Source organism: Hyla sarda, chromosome 1 (assembly GCF_029499605.1).
Source record: "Hyla sarda isolate aHylSar1 chromosome 1, aHylSar1.hap1, whole genome shotgun sequence".
NCBI classification, from domain to species: domain Eukaryota; kingdom Metazoa; phylum Chordata; class Amphibia; order Anura; family Hylidae; genus Hyla; species Hyla sarda.
The window spans coordinates 301,840,464-301,859,700 of NC_079189.1; the positions used below are offsets into that span (position 1 = coordinate 301,840,464).

At 40.5% G+C, this 19,237-nt stretch overlaps 1 protein-coding gene and 1 long non-coding RNA gene across 8 annotated transcripts in view; one reads left to right on the plus strand and one right to left on the minus strand.

Moving 5' to 3' along the window:
• Positions 1–13,458, minus strand: part of LOC130269719 (uncharacterized) — a 55,456-nt gene extending 41,998 nt beyond the window's left edge. The window contains exons 1-2 of the long non-coding RNA XR_008843551.1: positions 12,922–13,458; positions 12,711–12,823 (exon numbers count right to left, since the gene is read on the minus strand). This is a non-coding gene — a long non-coding RNA (uncharacterized LOC130269719). The remainder of the gene's footprint in view (positions 1–12,710; positions 12,824–12,921) is intronic.
• Positions 1–19,237, plus strand: part of JAK3 (Janus kinase 3) — a 264,164-nt gene that overhangs the window by 2,483 nt on the left and 242,444 nt on the right. For 2 of the 7 annotated variants that reach the window (XM_056518126.1, XM_056518132.1), the window contains exons 1-2: positions 14,703–14,839; positions 17,666–17,858. In XM_056518126.1, the coding sequence (XP_056374101.1) occupies positions 14,822–14,839; positions 17,666–17,858 (211 nt within the window). In that variant the 5' untranslated portion in view covers positions 14,703–14,821. The other 5 variants (XM_056518128.1, XM_056518131.1, XM_056518129.1 and 2 more) reach the window with 5 other exon arrangements.

Below are 19,237 nucleotides of genomic sequence, written 5' to 3' on the forward strand. Positions count from 1 at the left end.
TTCATTTTGTTTGCGAGCATATGGAAGTTTCTAAGAATGTGGCTACTGATGCGTTGTCAAGGGTTAATTTCAACTCAATTTCTTTCAGGTCATGCCAGATGCAGACTCTGTGTCCACTCCGGTTCCTCCATGCCAATTATTAATGATGGATTAACCAGATACATGGCAGTAGCTAGATCGCTCATACAAAAATCTTCAGCCCCTAGTACCACTAAGACATACACATCAGCCTTGATTTTATTCACTTCTTTTCTTGAGCAACAGCACACACCTTTTTTTCTATTACGGTCACTACAGCCCTAGCATTTGTGGGCTTTTGCCTCTCTGAACTACATTTATTCCACAATACCATTAAACTATATTTAGCAGGCTTACAGTATCACTGATCTCTTTCTTCCCCACATGCTACTTCTCTACTATCGGCTCATACTATCCTATCATATCAAGGCAGCATTAAAAGGCATTCAGAACAGCACAGTCCCCAGGTCACCTACTTGCAAGCCAGTCAATGGTGAACTATTTCATGGCATGTCATCTTTAATGGACTCTAAACCTTTTGGGCACCTGTTGTTAAAGCGACTATTTACCTGGCCTTTTATGGGTTTCTCAGACTGGGGGAATTTACTCTGGTCACGACCAAGTCTCCAACACTTACTAAAGCACAGCTAATTAGAGATGGACAGGGCTACAAGCTCAATCTTTCAGTTACTAAAACATGTAAGTGGGGAGCAGAGGTACGCTATTTTCCCACTGAACATGATGTCCGGAGGCAGTTCTGTCACAACTTCTGCTTGTTCTGTCAGATAAGTCTGCATGTAGTCCTCTTCTTCCTTTCCCCACTGAGCCTCTGACATCCAGTCAATTCGTTAGCCATGTGCGTATTTTGGTTAGCATCCTTGGTTATAATCCCTCTGGTATTTCTGGTCACTCCGTCCGTATTGGCGCAGCTTCAGCAGCCTTGAGGCATAATGTGCCAGCTCATGTCATCAAGAAACTGGGTAGATGGAGTTCATTCTGTTATTCAAAATATATTCCTGGTCCGTCTTACGAAATGGCAAATGTGTTTTACGTTTTTGGCCTTGTAACAACTATTCAATAAATATTTGAATCCTACTTGACTAATTTTTGATCTCTATAGGCGTGCCCTCGTTTTTGTGGTGTTGGCACAAATCAACTGCTATGAGTGTTTATAGCTATTGTTAAGTCATTTAACCCCTTAACGACGAAGGACGTATATTTACGGCCGGGACCCGTGGCTAATACAGGACATCACCGATCGCGGTGATGCCCTGTATTAACCCTTCAGACGCAGCGATCAAAGCTGACCGCCGCGTCTGAAGTAAAAGTGGAAGTAACCCGGCTGTTCAGTCGGGCTGTTCGGGACCGTCGCGGTGAAATCGCGGCATCCCGAACAGCTTACAGGACACCGGGAGGGCCCTTACCTGCCTCCTCTGTGTCCGATCGACTAATGACTGCTCCGTGCCTGAGATCCAGGCAGGAGCATTCAAGCGCCGATAACACTGATCACAGGCGTGTTAATACATGCCAGTGATCAGCATAGGAGATCAGCGTGTGCAGTGTTAATAAAGGTCATTTAACCCCTTCCCTAATAAAAGTTTGAATCATCCCCCTTTTCCCATAAAAAAAAATAAAACAGTGTAAATAAAAATAAACATATGTAGTATTGCCACGTGCGTAAATGTCCGATCTATAAAAATATATCATTAATTAAACCGCACGGTCAATGGTGTACGTGCAAAAAAACTCCAAAGTCCAAATTATTTTTGGTCACTTTTTATACCATTAAAAAATTTATAAAAAGTGATCAAAACTTCAGGTCACGGTGCAAAAAATTAGTGCTCATACCACCCTTTACGTGGAAAAATAAAAAAGTTACAGGGGTCAGAAGATGACATTTTTAAACGTATACATTTTCCTGCATGTAGTTATGATTTTTTCCAGAAGTACGACAAAATCAAACCTTTATAAGTAGGATATCATTTTAACCATATGGGTCTACAGAATAATGATAAGGTGTCAATTTTACCAAAATATGCACTGCATAGAAACGGAAGCCCCCAAAAGTTACAAAATTGTGTTTTTTCTTCGATTTTGTCGCACAATAATTTTTTTTTCTGTTTCGCCGTGAATTTTTGGGTCAAATGACTAATGTCACTGCAAAGTAGAATTGGCGATGCAAAAAATAAGCCATAACATGGATTTTTAGGTGGAAAATTGAAAGGGTTATGATTTTTAAAAGAGTAAAAAACGAAAGTGCAAAAACTGAAAAACCCTGGGTCCTTAAGGGGTTAATTTGCAGTGTTTTAGGTGGTCTCCCTCTCCTAATAACTTCTGGTAAGTTTTATTTTTATGTGTATCCAGATAAGTTCTAGGTATGTTACATTCATCATGCACGTGCATTACAGACACGAACACAAACATCTTAAAAAATAAAAAAAATTAAAAGTAAAAACTATGTGGTAACAGCCTCTTACCCCTCACCCCTTCCTGCTCCTGGCTGCATATCTTTAGCTGCGGTGCAATCACTAGTGACCATAGCTTTTGCTATGTGCCCTACAGCTTACCTCCAGCCCCCAATCTGTTTGCCATCACTGTCTTTCACTTTACTTTGCAGTGATGTTGGTGGGATGTATATGTGGTGCTACAGGGGTGCAAGGGATTCGTGTCAATTTGTGATGCCAGGGCACTGTTAGCCTATACAAGGTCCGAGGTGGAGACAGCTTCTCATGGGCCAGACACGAGGAGTAAGAAACACACCAATGTCAGGTTACCGATAACTGTCTTTTACTGAGCAGGTGTTGATGGTACAACACACAGTACGGAGCACAGTAGAAGAGATGCAGTGTAACCTATGGACTTGAGATATGAGACTTGAGGATATCCCATGATGACTAGGGTTCTGACAAAGTCCAATTGCTAACACCACCAGGGCTTGACTCACCACTGTACGGGGAACTCTTGCAGAATGGCGGGGATGACTTGACTGAGAGTTTCCTCAGACTTCCCTCAGTATTCACCACACACATATTCCACCTCCTTTCCACACTGGACTCAGCACAAACTCTAGACTCCAACACCACACTAGACTGGGGTTACTCCCCCCCCCCCCCCCCCCCCCACACACACACACACTATATACAGGAGAATTTGGGGGTGCCCATTGGGCAGACAGGGTCACCTGATCACCACTGCATCTCTCTCTATCTTAAAGGTAAAGTACATAAATAACATAATACACAGTGAATATAGTAAATTGAATAAAGTGCTTAAACATATTGAACATAGTAAACATTTTCACAGTGGTCCCAACACAAGACCAGCAGGCATGCTCGAGGAGATCTGCAGCCCACAGGACAGCCCTTGGTGCTGGGACACCACATGTATTCTTATTTTGTGAGTATTAAAACTAATAATACCATTTATATTATTTATTAATATGTAGTTGTCAACTATATATGAAATACTATTACTACCTACATGTATTTCCTAATTTTTATGTATGTGCATGTCTTGCAGCTCTTAAAGGAAATCTATCAAGTGTGGCTCTTATTGTTTAGCAACTTTGACCACCTCTGATCTAGATAATACAAGTTCTGTGTTTGCATTTACATGCCTCTTTGCAGCTGTGTTTATTCTCTTATTTTGTGATACTTTATATCTACTGAGGAGTGTGTATGTACAGTATGTATAAATGTATACATTATGAATTAATCTCCAGACATTTGACATATTGATTAAGACTGGACATTCTTTGAGTCTTTGCTGATAAAACAGTGTTATCTAAGAGAAGAATATGTCTGCAAAATTCCATTCCTTGATGTGTGCAAGCAATTATCAGGCCATTTACTAAATATCGCTGTCCTTGTCTACCAGTTCAGCTTGCAAATCTGATGGTTTCAACAGGAAACTTTGTGTGGTGAGATACACTCTTTCACAGGAAACATGCAAACTACTTTTTAAAAAACACGTTTACGTATATAACATAAGCACATACATTAGACCAAGGAAGTTTTCGCTTAGCATTCATTCACATTTGATGAAAGTTATAGAAATGCATATACCACACATCCATCAATGAACATATAGCTTATACGTACTATAACATTTAGAAGACGAAGCTTAGTCCTCATATGCTCAGCTAAATTGACACATATATGCGGACTTTAACAATTGTCATTTTCCACACTGTATTTTATTCTCAGAAGCTGACACAGGACCTTTCATAAGGTAATATTACTTATTTTACTGTTATGGATTGGCATAGAGTTAAACAATGTAGCGGATAGCATAGTGAAAGAACATTGACTGTTTTTGTTATTTATAAAACACTTTCATTTCATGAAATGTTTAGTTCTATTAAATTCAGTTTTACAAATCTTGTGTTTTTAAGCTCTATATTGGCTTAACTTCATTTACTGGATTTCGGATGCTCATATTATGATGAGAGGTTTATTGACTGAATATTGGGATGAGTCAAGTGTTGTTTTCTATAACAGAAATGTGGAATCCACAATAGTACAAAGCAGACAGCTCTATTAAGGGAGGATCAACAGGAATACATGAAAGAACATGATGCGTTTTGGATCAGCAACGATCCTTAATCATTGCACTTGCTGATCCAAAACGCGTTGGAGTTATGTTCTTTCATGTATTCCTGTTGATCCTACCTTAATAAAGAAGATCCGTGCTTGCACTCTACCTTTCTGCTGGGCAATTCCTTTGTTCCAGAATTGTAGAATCAGTATATTTTGTTTTGCACTTAATTATTTAATTTATGTTATTTTATGAGAAATCAAATATCTATTTTTGCATAATTTGTGGTTTGCATTGACCTTTTGTAAAGGCCCATCTATATTCTATTTCAGTTACAAATTTGTATAAAGTTTTCATGTCCATCTCAAAGTTTAGTGCCTTGAGATCAACAGGAATACATGAAAGAAAATAACACTGATGTGTTTTGGATCAACAACGATCCTTAATCATGGCACGCCATGATTAAGGATTATTGCTGATCCAAAACGCATCAGAGTTATGTTCTTTCATGTATTCCTGTTGATTCTACCTTAATAAAGAAGATCTGTGCTTGCACTGTACTTTTCTGCTAGGCAATTCCTTTGTTCCAGAATTGTAGAATCAGTATATTTTTATCTGCACTTAATTATTTAATTTATGTTATTTTACGAGAAATCAAATATCTATTTGTGGTTTGCATTGTCCTTTTGTAAAGGCCCATCTATATTCTATTTCAGTTTCAAATTTGTATAACGTTTTCATGTCCATCTCTAGGTTTAGTGCCAATTTATAAGTTTGACAGCGGTTCTTGCTTTTTTATTTTTACATTGCTTTATAACTGACAGGGCCTTCATCTAACATCATGCTATAGCTAATATTCCTGGGGATTTCCCATTGAGCAAGCTGCTTTTCTTTACATAATTTGTACTGCAGTATGATTAACTAGGTTATGAGAAAAAATGTGGACCAAAGGTCTGGTTGTTCATATTTGATAAAGAAGACTTATGTTGTATTATTAGATGGGGAAAAATATAGGTGACCAATTGTTTAACCCCTTAAGGACCAGGCCCATTTTATTTTAGCATTTTCATTTTTTCCTTCTCGCCTTCTAAAAATCATAACTCTCTTATATTTCCATCCACAGACCCATATGAGGGCTTGTTTTTTTTGCGTCACCAATTGTACGTTTGTAATTACATCACTTATTTTACCATAAAATGTACGGCACAACCAAACAAATATTATTTATGAGGGAAAATTGAAAAGAAAACAGCAATTTAGCAAATTTTGGAAGGTTTTGTTTTCACACTGTACACTTTCCATAAAAATTACATGTTTTCTTTAATCTGTGGGTCAATACGATTAAAATGATTCCAATGGTTATATGCTTTTCTATAATTGTACTGCTTAAAAAAAAATCTCAAACCATTTTAACAAAATTAGTATGTTTGAAATAGACCTATTTTGACCACCCATAACTTTCTCGTTTTTCCATATATGGGGCGGTAAGAGGGCTAATTTTTTTGCGCCATGATCTGTAGTTTTACATACATTTTTTTTTTATAAATTAGTTTTGGAATAAAATGTGACAAAAAAGCAACAATTTTGGACTTTTTTTTTTTTACTTTTTTTATGTTTATGCCATTCACCATACAGGATAATAAAACAATATGTTTTAATAGTTCAGACTTTTACGCAGGCGGCGATACCAAATATGTGTTTTAATTTTTTTATGCTTTTTTGTGGGTAAAATGGGAAAAACGGACATTTTACGTTTTTATTGGGGGAGGGGATTTTTCACTTTTTTATACTTTTTTATTTTAAAATAGTTTTGCTTATTTTTTTACACTTTAATAGTAGACTATTTATAGCAATCATTTGATTGCTAATACTGTTCAGTGCTATGCATAAAGCATAGCACTGATCAGTGTTATCGGTGATCTTCTGCTCTGGTCGATCTCAGACCAGAGCAGAAGACCCCGGGAGACAGCCGGAGCCAGGTGAGGGGACCTCCGGCTACCATGCTGGATGATCAGATCCCCGTGGCAGCGCTGCGGGCGATCCGATCATCCATTCAAAGTACCGCACTGCCGCAGATTCCATGATCTGTATTGATGACGGCATCTGAGGGGTTAATGGCAGACATCCGCATGATCGCGGATGTCTGCCATTACCGGGGGGGTCCCTGGCTGCTGATAGCAGCCGGAACCTGCCGCGCATGACACGAGAACCAGTAAATTTGTACGTCATGGTGCTTTAAGTACCACGGCACCATGACGTACAATGATGTCCATTGTCGTTAAGGGGTTAAGAGAAACAAAAATAGAGAAAAAGTAACACAGCCGCACATCCACAATTTGGTGGTGGCCGGCGCTACGCCAATGTTGGGTTAGGGACCCACTCTAAATTGGTGGCCTTGACGTGGCGAGTGGGCTTGTACTTTTTGATCAAAATGTAAACTAACAACCTGTCAGTGTTTGAATTTCTGCTGAGAAGCAACCAGATCAAAATACAAATAGTGGATGTGCGGCTGTGTTTCTTTTTCTCTATTTTTGTTTTACAATTGTTTAAGAGACCACACCAGGTTGATTTTGCTTTGATGTTCTCCTTCCTCCCTGAGTCCTTGTATTAAGTTATTGTTATTACATATCATTTGTAATGTTGCTGATATTTATTTTTATGTGTGGCACATATTAAAATACTTCACCAAATTTCTAAAAGAGTCATGTTTATGCTTCCTATAAATGATTTTTCATATGAGACAGTTACTTCCCCTACCCATAATTAGCACATCCTGAAAAAGTTTTGCTCATTTTTATGTTTTTTGAGGTGACGAAGATCCTGTGAGCTTTATTTGTGGATATTCATTACCGGTGATAACTTTAATTTGAATTTTAACTTGATAGTCTTTTATATCTTGGTGTGTAAGATCATAATCTGTTGTTTGAGTAACTTAGGGCAAGGCGTTTCAGTGCAGAGGGAGTGTCTGCTCAGGTATACAAATGATATAGCACGTGTATATAGTGTCAAAATAACATTAGCATTAAGAAAGGTGTAAAACAAAATGTTAAAGGAAAAGTGACAGCAGTGTCACCAGCACTAACATGAATATACAGGTATATAGTGCGAGTGATCCTCTTTACCTGGTTCACATACGTTCAGGGAGTTTTACAATATCTTCCTTGTGGCTGGTATGCTAATTTTTTGTTTTGCGCAATGGAGGCGGGCTCCTCCGCTTTCAGCAACTGTTTCCTGTCGACTAGGTCCCTCTCTTCCCACCCTCCTTGATGTCTGGCTGATGTGAGAGTGACCATTTCTTGCATATTCATGACTAGGGAGGAGAGCGTGAGATCCAGGGGACAGAAAACAGCTTGCTAAAAGCGCAGGAGCCGCCTCCATTGCGCAAAACTAAAAATCACCATACCAGCCACAAAGAAGATATAGCAAGACTTCCTAAATGTATTGAATCCAGAAAAAGGGCATTTTAAAGATCCTGCTGTTAGTTTCCCTTAACCTCTTAAGGATGTGTGCATACGCCCTGCATCCCGAGTCCTTAAGGACGTGGGGCGTATGCATACGCCTGTGGGAATTCCGGTCCCCGCCGCTAGCCGGTTGGGGACCGGACCAGAATGCCGGCTGAAATCATTCAGCAGGCATCCCGGCACATCGCCGAGGGGGGTCCCCCCCCCTCATGTCAGCGATCGCAGAAAATCGCAATTCAGACATGCGATTTTCTGCTGTTCCGGGCTGATTGGGTCTCAGGTGACCTGATCACCCAGAAAATAGGGATGATCGGAGCTGTCAGTGACAGCCCCGATCATCCTGAGGGCTAGGAATGAGGTTGCAGTGCTGCGATCTCCTCCTATCCCCTGCCATTAGTCAGAACTGATTCTGACCAATGGCAGGGCAGGACAGTGGGTTGCCATGGCAACCCCCATTCTACCCACCCCTGGATGTTGAGGGAAAGATGTAGAGAAGATGGAGGCCATTACCTGAAGGAGAAGATGCCTGGGGAGCCACGCACGTCGCTGGAGACTGCTGGATCCTGGCTCAGGTAGGGAAACTATGGTGGGGGGGGGGGAATGAAAGGGAAAGTAAGGCTAATGGGGACCCCTGTGATCTCCACCGCAGCACCCAAGTCATCCGGTGCATGGATGACTGGCGATCACAAGTCCTACTAACAAGTTGCTCTTTGAGATAGAATTGATCATGTAAGTAATGTGGGTTAACCCCTTAAGGACGCAGCCCTTTTTCACCTTAAGGACTGAGCCCTTTTTCTCAATTCTGAGCACCGTCGCTTTACGCATTAATAACTCTAAAACGCTTTTTCCTAATATTCTGATTCTGAGATAGTTTTTAGTGACATATTCTACTTTATTTTGGTGATCTCCGCGGTCTCCAGCGACGATCGGCGGTCCCCACGGATCTTCTCCTCCAGGTACCGGCCTCCATCTACTCCCCCGTTCTGCCCGACATCCAGGGGTGGGCAGAAAGGGGGGTTGCCATGGTAACCCACTGTCCTGCGCTGCCATTGGTCAGAATCAGTCAGAATTGAATTTTCTGCGATTGACGACAATGGGGGGGTCTCAGGACCCCCCTCGGTGATGTGGCGGGATGCCTGCTGAATGAATTCAGCAGGCATCCTGGTCCGGTCTCCAACCTACGTCCTTAAGGACTCGGGATGCAGGGCGTATGCATACGCCCCACGTCCTTAAGAGGTTAAAGGGGTACTCCGGTGGAAAACTGTTTTTTTTTTTTTTTAAATCAACTGTTGCCAGAAAGTTAAACAGACTTGTAAATTACTTGTATTAAAAAAATCTTAATCCTTCCAGTACTTATTAACTGCTGAATATTACGGAGGAAATTATTTTCTTTTTGGAACACAGTACTCCCTGCTGACATCACAAGCACAGTGCTCTCTGCTGACATCTCTGTCCATTTTAGGAACTGTCCAGAGCAGCATATGTTTGCTATGGGGATTTTCTTCTACTCTGGACAGTTCTTAAAATGGAAATAGATGTCAGCAGAGAGTACTGTGGTCATAATGTCAGCAGAGGGCTCTGTGTTCCAAAAAGAAAAGAATTTCCTCTGTAGTATTTAGCAGCTAATAAGTACTGGAAAGATTAAGATTTTTTAATAGAAGTAATTTACAAATCTAGACAAAAATAATTTTTGAGGCTCAAGGTATTTGGATAAGGAACACACTTGTTGGTTAAGATATATGAAATATTTATTAATTAATTAATTACTATCAACTGATAGTCCGGGATTACAGGGCCCTTGTAAATCCACGGAATCAGAAGATTCATAAAAAATATAAAATCATAAAATTCATATGTATATTCATAAAATAAAATTATATATATCTAAATATATAGCTGAATATATATTTAAGCCGCTGAAGAAAGCACCTATTGGGGGCTGAAACGCATCCGGCGACCCCCCCTAAGAGACATATGAGACCACTATCATCATTTGCAGTCCAGAGCAATTACCGGCTATCACACGGACATTTCTGAGCGCGCGGTCAGAGACTGGGAGCGCGCGCTCTTTACACGAGGACGCCACCTGGATTACCTGCCTTGCAAGCGCAGCAGCCCCTGTATATATCGCCCACCATCTGCTAACATCGCGCGAATAGGAGTCGGCAGAGACTCCAGCGGTGCGCTCTCAGGCCAGAGAGCGGGGACAGGCGGCTGCCTGACATCGCTGAGGACAAGCAAGGAACGGTAAAGTTACCTCCCGAGAATTGCATCAGGACCGGTGAGCTAAACCTTTCTCAAACACTATGCGCATAGTTTGAATTTACCGCTGTGGAATACAGCATCCTAGGATTGCTCTATATAACATACAGAGCGACATCTAAGTCTGGAGCCACAGACACCTGAATATTATTCAACTGCCACTTTATTGTCTTGAAAGGACATTTATAAGTGTGATAGACTGTGTTATATTTTCAGGACTGCACTGGCACTTTGATGGACATTATCTATATACAAATACTATCCAGAGTGCCGATTTGAAATAGCTGCTACCCTTTCCAGTGGTCTTATACATCTATATATATATATATATATATATATATATATATATATAATTTTATTTTATGAATATACATATTAATTTTATGATTTTATATTTTTTATGAATCTTCTGATTACGTGGATTTACAAGGGCCCTGTAATCCCGGACTATCAGTTGATAGTAATTAATTAATTAATACATATTTCATATATCTTAACCAACAAGTGTGTTCCTTATCCAAAGACCTTGAGCCTCAAAAATTCTTTTTGTCTAGTACTCCCTTTTCAGACACCTTGGGTACAGGTGTTAGTTTGAGTTGCCCGGGTCATTCTAGTGAAACTTTCCGCAGGAGCCTCTCCGTCCTTTTTCTAATTTACAAATCTGTTTAACTTTCCAGCACCAGTTGATTAAAAAAAAAAAAGTTTTCCACCGGAGTACCCCTTTAACCAACATTACTTACATGATCAATTCTATCTCAAAGAGCAACTTGTTAGCAGGACCTTCCCACAATTTTCTACCACTTTGACATATCTGGCTTTAACCCCTTAAGGACTCAGCCCATTTTGGCCTTAAGGACTTAGACAATTTAATTTTTACGTTTTCATTTTTACCTCCTCGCCTTCTAAAAATCATAACTCTTTTATATTTTCATCCACGGACTAGTTTGAGGGCTTGAGGGTCAATACGATTAAAATGATACCCATTATTATATACTTTTATATTATTGTTGCGCTTAAAAAAAATCACAAACTTTTTAACCAAATTAGTACGTTTATAATCCCTTTATTTTGATGACCTCTAACTTTTTTATTTTTCCGTATAAGCGGCGGTATGGGGGCTCATTTTTTGCGCCATGATCTGTACTTTTTTTTTATACCACATCTGCATATAAAAAACTTTTAATAAATTTTTTATAATTTTTTTTAAATAAAATTTATTAAAAAAGTAGGAATTTTGGACTTTTTTTTTTTTCGTTCACGCCGTTCATCGTACGGGATCATTAACATTTTATTTTAATAGTTCGGACATTTATGCACGCGGCGATACCAAATATGTCTATAAAAAATGTTTTTTACGCTTTTTGGGGGTAAAATAGGAAAAAACGGACGTTTTACTTTTTTATTGGGGGAGGGGATTTTTCACTTTTTTTTTACTTTTACTTTAAAATTTTTTAAAATTTATTTTTACACTTGAATAGTCCCCATAGGGGACTATTCATAGCAATACCATGATTGCTAATACTGATCTGTTCTATGTATAGGACATAGAACAGATCAGTATTATCGGTCATCTCCTGCTCTGGTCTGCTCGATCACAGACCAGAGCAGGAGACGCCGGGAGCCGGACGGAGGAAGGAGAGGGGACCTCCGTGCGGCATTATGAATGATCGGATCCCCGCAGCAGCGCTGCGGGCGATCCGATCGTTCATTTAAGTCGCGAACTGCCGCAGATGCCGGGATCTGTATTGATCCCGGCACCTGAGGGGTTAATGGCAGACGCCCGCGAGATCGCGGGTGTCGGCCATTGCCGGCGGGTCCCTGGCTGCGATCAGCAGCCGGGATCAGCCGCGCATGACACGGGCATCGCTCCGATGCCCGCGGTTATGCACAGGACGTAAATGTACGTCCTGGTGCGTTAAGTACCACCTCACCAGGACGTACATTTACGTCCTGCGTCCTTAAGGGGTTAAAGGGGTACTCCTGTGGAATTATTATTTTTTTTAAATCAACTGGTGCCATAAAGTTAAACAGATTTGTAAATGACTTCTGTTAAAAAATCTTAATCCTTCCAGTACTTTTTAATGGCTATATATACTACAGAGGAAATGCTTTACCTTTTAGATTTTTCTGATGTCATGACCACAGTGCTCTCTGCTGACCTCTGACTGTCCAGAGCAGGAGAAAATCCCCATAGCAAACATATGCTGCTCTGGACAGTTCCTAAAATAGACAGCAGAGGTCAGAAGAGAGCATTGTGATCATGACATAAGAGAAATCTAAAAAGTAATGCATTTCCTCTTTAATATATAGCCCCTAAAAAGTACTGGAAGAATTAAGATTTTTTAATAGAAGTAATTTACAAATCTACTTGTAAAAAACCTCTGTATCGGCGCACAAATATGAGGATAGATGGAAAAATACAGTGGTACTTACTGAGGATATTATGTTGTAATCACAAGGATGGATACTGAGATATACTGATGATTCCTGGTCAGTTGTATGGAACCCTCCCGAGAGGGAATGGTGGAATTGATCAATTGTAGTATCTGGTAAACAATTTAAATGTATAGTGTAACAGTTAGATTGATAATATTATGATGTCAGTACCATAGGCATTGAGGATAATTAAGCAGACAAAACTCACTTATTATGATGTTTGTTGCACCTCCAGGGGTACATATATTTCACTTATTTTTCTCAATGTGAACTCCTTACGGCGGTGATCGGTCACTTTAAGGTACGTAGCTGTGTACCGGTGTTAGTTTCCCTATATTCCGATGTGATACCTATGTTACAGTCCTCTTACTGGCGATCGTGCTACAATGTATAAATAACGTTGTCACTTACAGGGCAATATCTTTATAATTAGTTTCCTAAAATGCACTCTGTAATGTTCAGATAATCTGTATACCGCTCCTAATAGTAGGGCGACTACTGAGATGCACGCTACTCAAACAGTTTGTTGATGCATACTCAACACAGAGGGCTTGATGTACGGGGTACCTCTGTCATCCAGCACTATCTGAGTCCCAGAGATTCCAGCGATGTCAGCGTCTCGTACCGCTAGGGGAACTCGGGGTCCAATGGTGTCGCGGGTCAGTAGGAAGAAGACTGAGGTGTGTAAACACCGGGTGGTAGCGGGTGTATGCACCGGGAAATCTGCTCCGGCCGGTAGCGTCTCACCGGTGCTGCCACGCTACTTAGTTGTCCAAGGGTTAACTGGAACCTGAAGGCTGCTCGTGACATCACAATTACAGCAGGGCGCAGGGCCAAAAAACCATCTAACGCTTTTCGGTCGGTACGCCGACCTTCGTCAGAGATGACATCGCCGTCTCTGACGAAGGTCGGCGTACCGACCGAAATGCGTTAGATGGTTAGATGGATAGGGGATAAGATGTCTAAGCACCGGAGTACCCCTTTAAATGTCCTTTCTTTTCCATTCTGATGCTTGGTTTAAATGTTTGAAAATTGTCTTAACCATATCTACATGCCTAAATGAATTGAGTTGCTATATGTGTTACCAAGCATTTGAATAGGTGCAAATGCAACAGCCTAATTTAGTTTTTCTTTTTTATCAACAAGGGTTTCCCATATTTATTTTTCAGAGACTGACTTTACATCGCTCAGAAACTATTTTACATTTGAGCCAAAAAGCTCATCAGGCTATTTGACTATTTTCAATATAGCGCGCACATTTGAGCCCACTGTTATGTAGACTAAGCTTGTCACTGGACAATCAAAATAAAAAAATATATCTCAAAATACTTGCGCTGTATCAAATTTGCGCCGGAGGCTATATTGTAAATGCAGCACTATTTTTCCTATCAAAGTGGAACCCAGTGGATTGCATTATATGTTATTAGGTCTATAAGGCATGATACGTATCTACCCACAATGGATCCATTTTGCCTTTTATGAATAATGGATACCAGAGCGATAAAGTGAACAGAGACATAAACATATAGAGTCCCAAACATTGTCAGCTGTCCTCATTTGCATATTTTCTGTCGGTCAATTTCAGTTTTAAATCCATATTGCCTCTCTTTCTGTACTTTTCTTTGTCACAGTTGATATGTAAGGTTTCGAATTGTGGTACTATATTTCTGAACCAGAAAGACCAGGGTTAATAGTACTATAGCTGTTTCCAAGAAAGGGAGTATCGCAATGCATGAAAGTGTGGGAAAGTACAAGGAAACAGAAAATGAAAAAAAAAAATGTGTTAAAGACAAAGGGGGAGATTTATGAAGTCCTGTCCAGAGGAAAAGTTGCTGAGTTGCTCATAGCAACCAATCAGATCGCTTCTTTCATTTTGCAGAGGCCTGTGAAAAATGAAAGTAGCGATCTGATTGGCTGCTATAAGCAACTCAGCAACTTTTCCCCTGGACAGGTTTTCATAGATCTCCCCCAAAGTGTGTTACTCCTGTCTGTAACTGCTTTCTATGAGGGCCTTCTGGAATAGTTGTCTGTACCTTGTAAACAAATGGTGTCAAACCTGCAGTCTATACAGGAAAACTCTTTGATAGGCATCAGCATCTAGGTTACCCATGCATGGCTGCTTATGTGTAAGTCCACATTGCAATGTCAGAGAAGTGCAGGAGGAAGTGAGAAAGTGTATGGCGGACTCTGTACTTATCTCTGGAAGGGTCATAAGGGATAGACTTGTGGTGTACCACGGGGGTGCGATGTGAGGTGTATGGGGCAGATGTTGTAGCCCAGAGGCAGATGGTGTTAACCCCCTAAATGCTCGTGACGCCAGGGCGTCAAACACTAGCACTGCTAATCCTAGTTAGGCAGGACAAATAAGAGTCCAAGGCAAGGTCAGGGTTAACGGTAGCTTTACTGAGGTAGACAGATGGTACAGTCTTTACAGCTAGGCCAGGATCCCAGAGAGGTGACCAGTAACACAGAGGACCTCGCAGCTTGCTGGCACTTGTAGTGACTTTGACAAACTCTAGCACAGCCACGCAGACTATAATAGATTTGACTTGACTGAAGATAGTGACAGCAGACACAGATGACTTGACTTACTGACTTGTGGCTGTAATTTAGGCTTGAGGCCTCCAGATGTTCTGGACACTGGCTCTGAGACGTCTGGACTGGACTTGACCTCAGCAGAAAGTGAATCATAAGAGCAATGAATGATCAAAGAGAGAGATTGCAGCTCCTCCCTTCCTTATAAAGGGGGGCTGAGAAAGGAGCCGATAGGCTAACTGCAGGTCACCTGGTGCTCTCTGGGTAACAAAACATGTGACTTTAACATGCGACAACTATTATCATGTGATCAATAACCATGTGACTATATCAAAGGTCCTTTACACATAATATACAATTATACAGATGTGGTGACCACGGGGTGTTGCAATGGATGTAGCAGGGTCTGGTGGTATTAACCCGGGGGCAAGGTGTTGTTAACCCCTTAGTGTTCGTGACGCCAGGATGTGGTTGTTGCGGTATAGGGACTGCCGACAACCAGCCCAAAAACGGCATGCAATGAATGAATGTCCACAGCAAGGGTTTTGAAGTAACTGGAACTTTTACTTGAAATACTCAGTAAACAGTCTTTACATTAATGCAGTTTCCTAAGAGGCAATCGGGACACAGGATACCTTGCAGGCTTCCTTGGACTTGTAGCTATGAGGATATTTAGGCAGACCACTGTGCTACTAATATATTCCTTTAGCTGAGTAGTAGTCACTTGATTTGTGGAGATATTTGTAACTCACGGTTTGAAAGTGCCTGCTGGACTTTAGGCTTTGGCCTAGACGAGATGAATTTGCAGTACACAGGACTTTGTGCTTCCTTTTAGATCCAGGTCTAAAAAGAGTGCAGGAACAGGAGAGCGAGAATAGAGACTACAGCCCTTTATATACTAGGGGGGTTGACTAAAGCCCATTGGTTGCTAGAGCCTGGGGTTCCTGTGCCAATGGAACTCTGGGTAGATCACATGACAGTAGTTCACATGACCATCACTTTATACACTTCTGTATATAGATACACATAGCGAATATACATTGCATTTATATCAGGCAAAAAGGGCGGAGCCCTGCAGGAGAGCCCTATGGACCTAAAGGACTCTTCCTGAGGCGACTTAAGGATGGCACCGGACAGGTCCTGTACCGGGACACCACACACACTATAGGGGTACAGTGCAGGTGAGCCCTGGGGACGTGCAGGGACTCAAGCTGATAGGACTGTGAGATGCATATCCTGTACTGGGACACCACACACTGTAGCTGTCACATTTATAGAGGTCCATTGGGGTTGGCAACATAACATGAACATGGTTGGCTTGCTGTTACGGAAGAACAATGGGTGAGCTTTATCAAGACCTGTGCAGAGGACAAGTTGCTGAGTTGCCCATAGCAACCAATCAAATCGCTTCTTTCATTTTTCAGAGGTCTTTTCAAAAATGAAAGAATCTGGTTGCTATGGGCAACTCAGCAACTTTTCCTCTAGACATGTTTTGATAAATCTCCCCCAATATGCCTGACCTATGGAGCAGCACCATAATGGTAGTGGTAACAGAAAACATAAGCTTGTACTATAGTAGCCTACATAAAATCCTGGAATTGCTGATACTTGTTACAGGGAGATGTGCGGCACTCACTAACTGAGAAATTAAACTTTATTTCTTATGCCATGTGGTAGAGAGAAACAATCATTGCAGGTTTTTTTCTCTCTCTCCACGCCATTCCTGCCATGATGTTTTAATGACTTGGAATAATAGTTTGGAGCAGCCATGTAAGTCCAGTGATGCCAATGCAAAATCATAAAATGTTGTAGAATCTTGTAATAACTTTTTTAATGGATTTAATTAAATTAACTAAGACAAGTTTTCCAGAGTTTGAATATGTAAATCCATATTAATTCCTCTGTTTTTGGAATCAAAGAACAGTATCATTTTGTTCTATGATTCAAAGAACAGGGGACTCAAAGTGGCTTTGAGATTCTGCATTATTCTATCATTCTGTATCTGAATGACTTTTACTACGCAGTTGGTAAGTGCTGCTATTTCCTCTTTTCTTGATATTGCAAAAATGTTTGTCTCTGTCTCTGCTAACATTAAAGGTAAACTGTCGCCTGTTCACCCACACTAAACCCAATACATTGGGTTATAGTGTGGGTGAACAGAAGTCCAACGAGGGGGTCACTTGCTTAAATATGTCCAGTAGGTCCTTAGATATGTCCCCCAAAAGATGCTAAATTCAGCAAATCGCGCACAGGGGGCGGGGCTATGCTGACTCGATATGCATATTCATTGTCTGTGACTCCACCTAACTAGGATGTGGAGTCACAGACAATGAATATCTAAATTGAGCCGGCGAAGCCTTCTTCTCATATTGTATTTTAGAAATCTATATTTTGTAACAAACGCAATGTTTCCACAGATGTCTGGTGACGATGCCCCGCTCCTGTGTGGTTCCCACTCTTGCAGTTCCTATTCTTCTGCCACAGGCTCTCTTAAACTGCTCTTCTACACATCTTCCTTGCCATCTTCTTCACAGTCTGATCCACAGATGGTCTTTTCTGGTGGACAATACTCTGCAGAGGAGCTATGCATTGCCGCTGCCAAATCATGTGGTAAGAGCAAAATGTAATAATAGGTGTACAACAGGTAAACATAAATCTGACAAGAATAGTGGGATTTACAGTATCTAGTCATGTACCAAAGAAATTACCACCTAGACAGGGATGAACAGTTTTTCAAATAATTTTTTTGCTCCAAATATTATACTATAAATAGATCTGTATTGTCATTAATATTCAATTTCAGACTTATTACATTTCTGAGGACTATTCCCACCACAGCTTGAATATGTTTAGAACAAACATAAAATTGTCTCAGGCTAGATTGTAATGAAATGCAGTATTCTTTATGCCCCTTAAACAAGGTTACATTGTGTTGCGATAATGTTCCGAGCTCATAACAGGATGTATCAAAGGTGGCAACAAAAAAATAAGGCCATTTTGTACATTTGTGGCAAAAAGTTTTGAGACTGACACAAATTTTGGTTTTCCCAAATTTTAGATCTTTAAGACTTTTTTCACACTGCCGTTGCTCCCCGTTGAGAACGGCTGTCAGATTTTTTTTTTTTCCTGACTTTAACGGTCATTTTCATAACGGGGTGAAACGACAAACAACAGGTCCCGACAGCTCCCATTTACTATTATGGGGGCTGCCGGGACCCGTTATGAATAACGGGAGGAGATCCTAACTGATGGCAATCCATTACTGCCCTACCAGTGCTTGGGACAGAATAGGTTATCAATAGTTGATAGATGGGGTGCCAACACCTGACTGATTGAATAGCTGAGGCACCAAAAATAAACAGTGAACAGGACAAATCAACTATTGGAGTTCTATCATGTGGATATGATATCAATAGTTTTAGGTCAGAAACCCCCTTTAAAGAGGTACTTCAGTGGAAAACTTTTTTTTTTTTTTTAAATCAACTGGTGCCAGAAAGTTAAACAGATTTGTAAATTACTTCTATTAAAAAAATATTAATCCTTCCAGTACTTATTAGCCGCAGTATACTACAGAGGAAATTATTTTCTTTTTGGAACACAGTGCTCTCTGCTGACATCTCTGTCCATTTTTGGAACTGTCCAGAGCAGTATATGTTTGCTATGGGGACTTTCTCCTACTCTGGACAGTTCTTAAAATGGACAGAGATGTCAGCAGAGAGCACTGTGGTCATGATGTCAGCAGAGAGCTGTGTGTTCCAAAAAGAAAATAATTTCCTCTGTAGTATTCAGCAGCTAATAAGTACTGGAAGGATTAAGAAGGATTTTTAATAGAAGTAATTTACAAATCTGTTTAACTTTCTGGCACCAGTTGATTTACAAAAGAAAAAAAAAAGTTTTCCACCAGAGTACCCCTTTAATAACAGTTTAAGAATGTGTTTCTAATATATTTTTGGTACAATTATTTTTATATCTGTACTTTACTATGAATA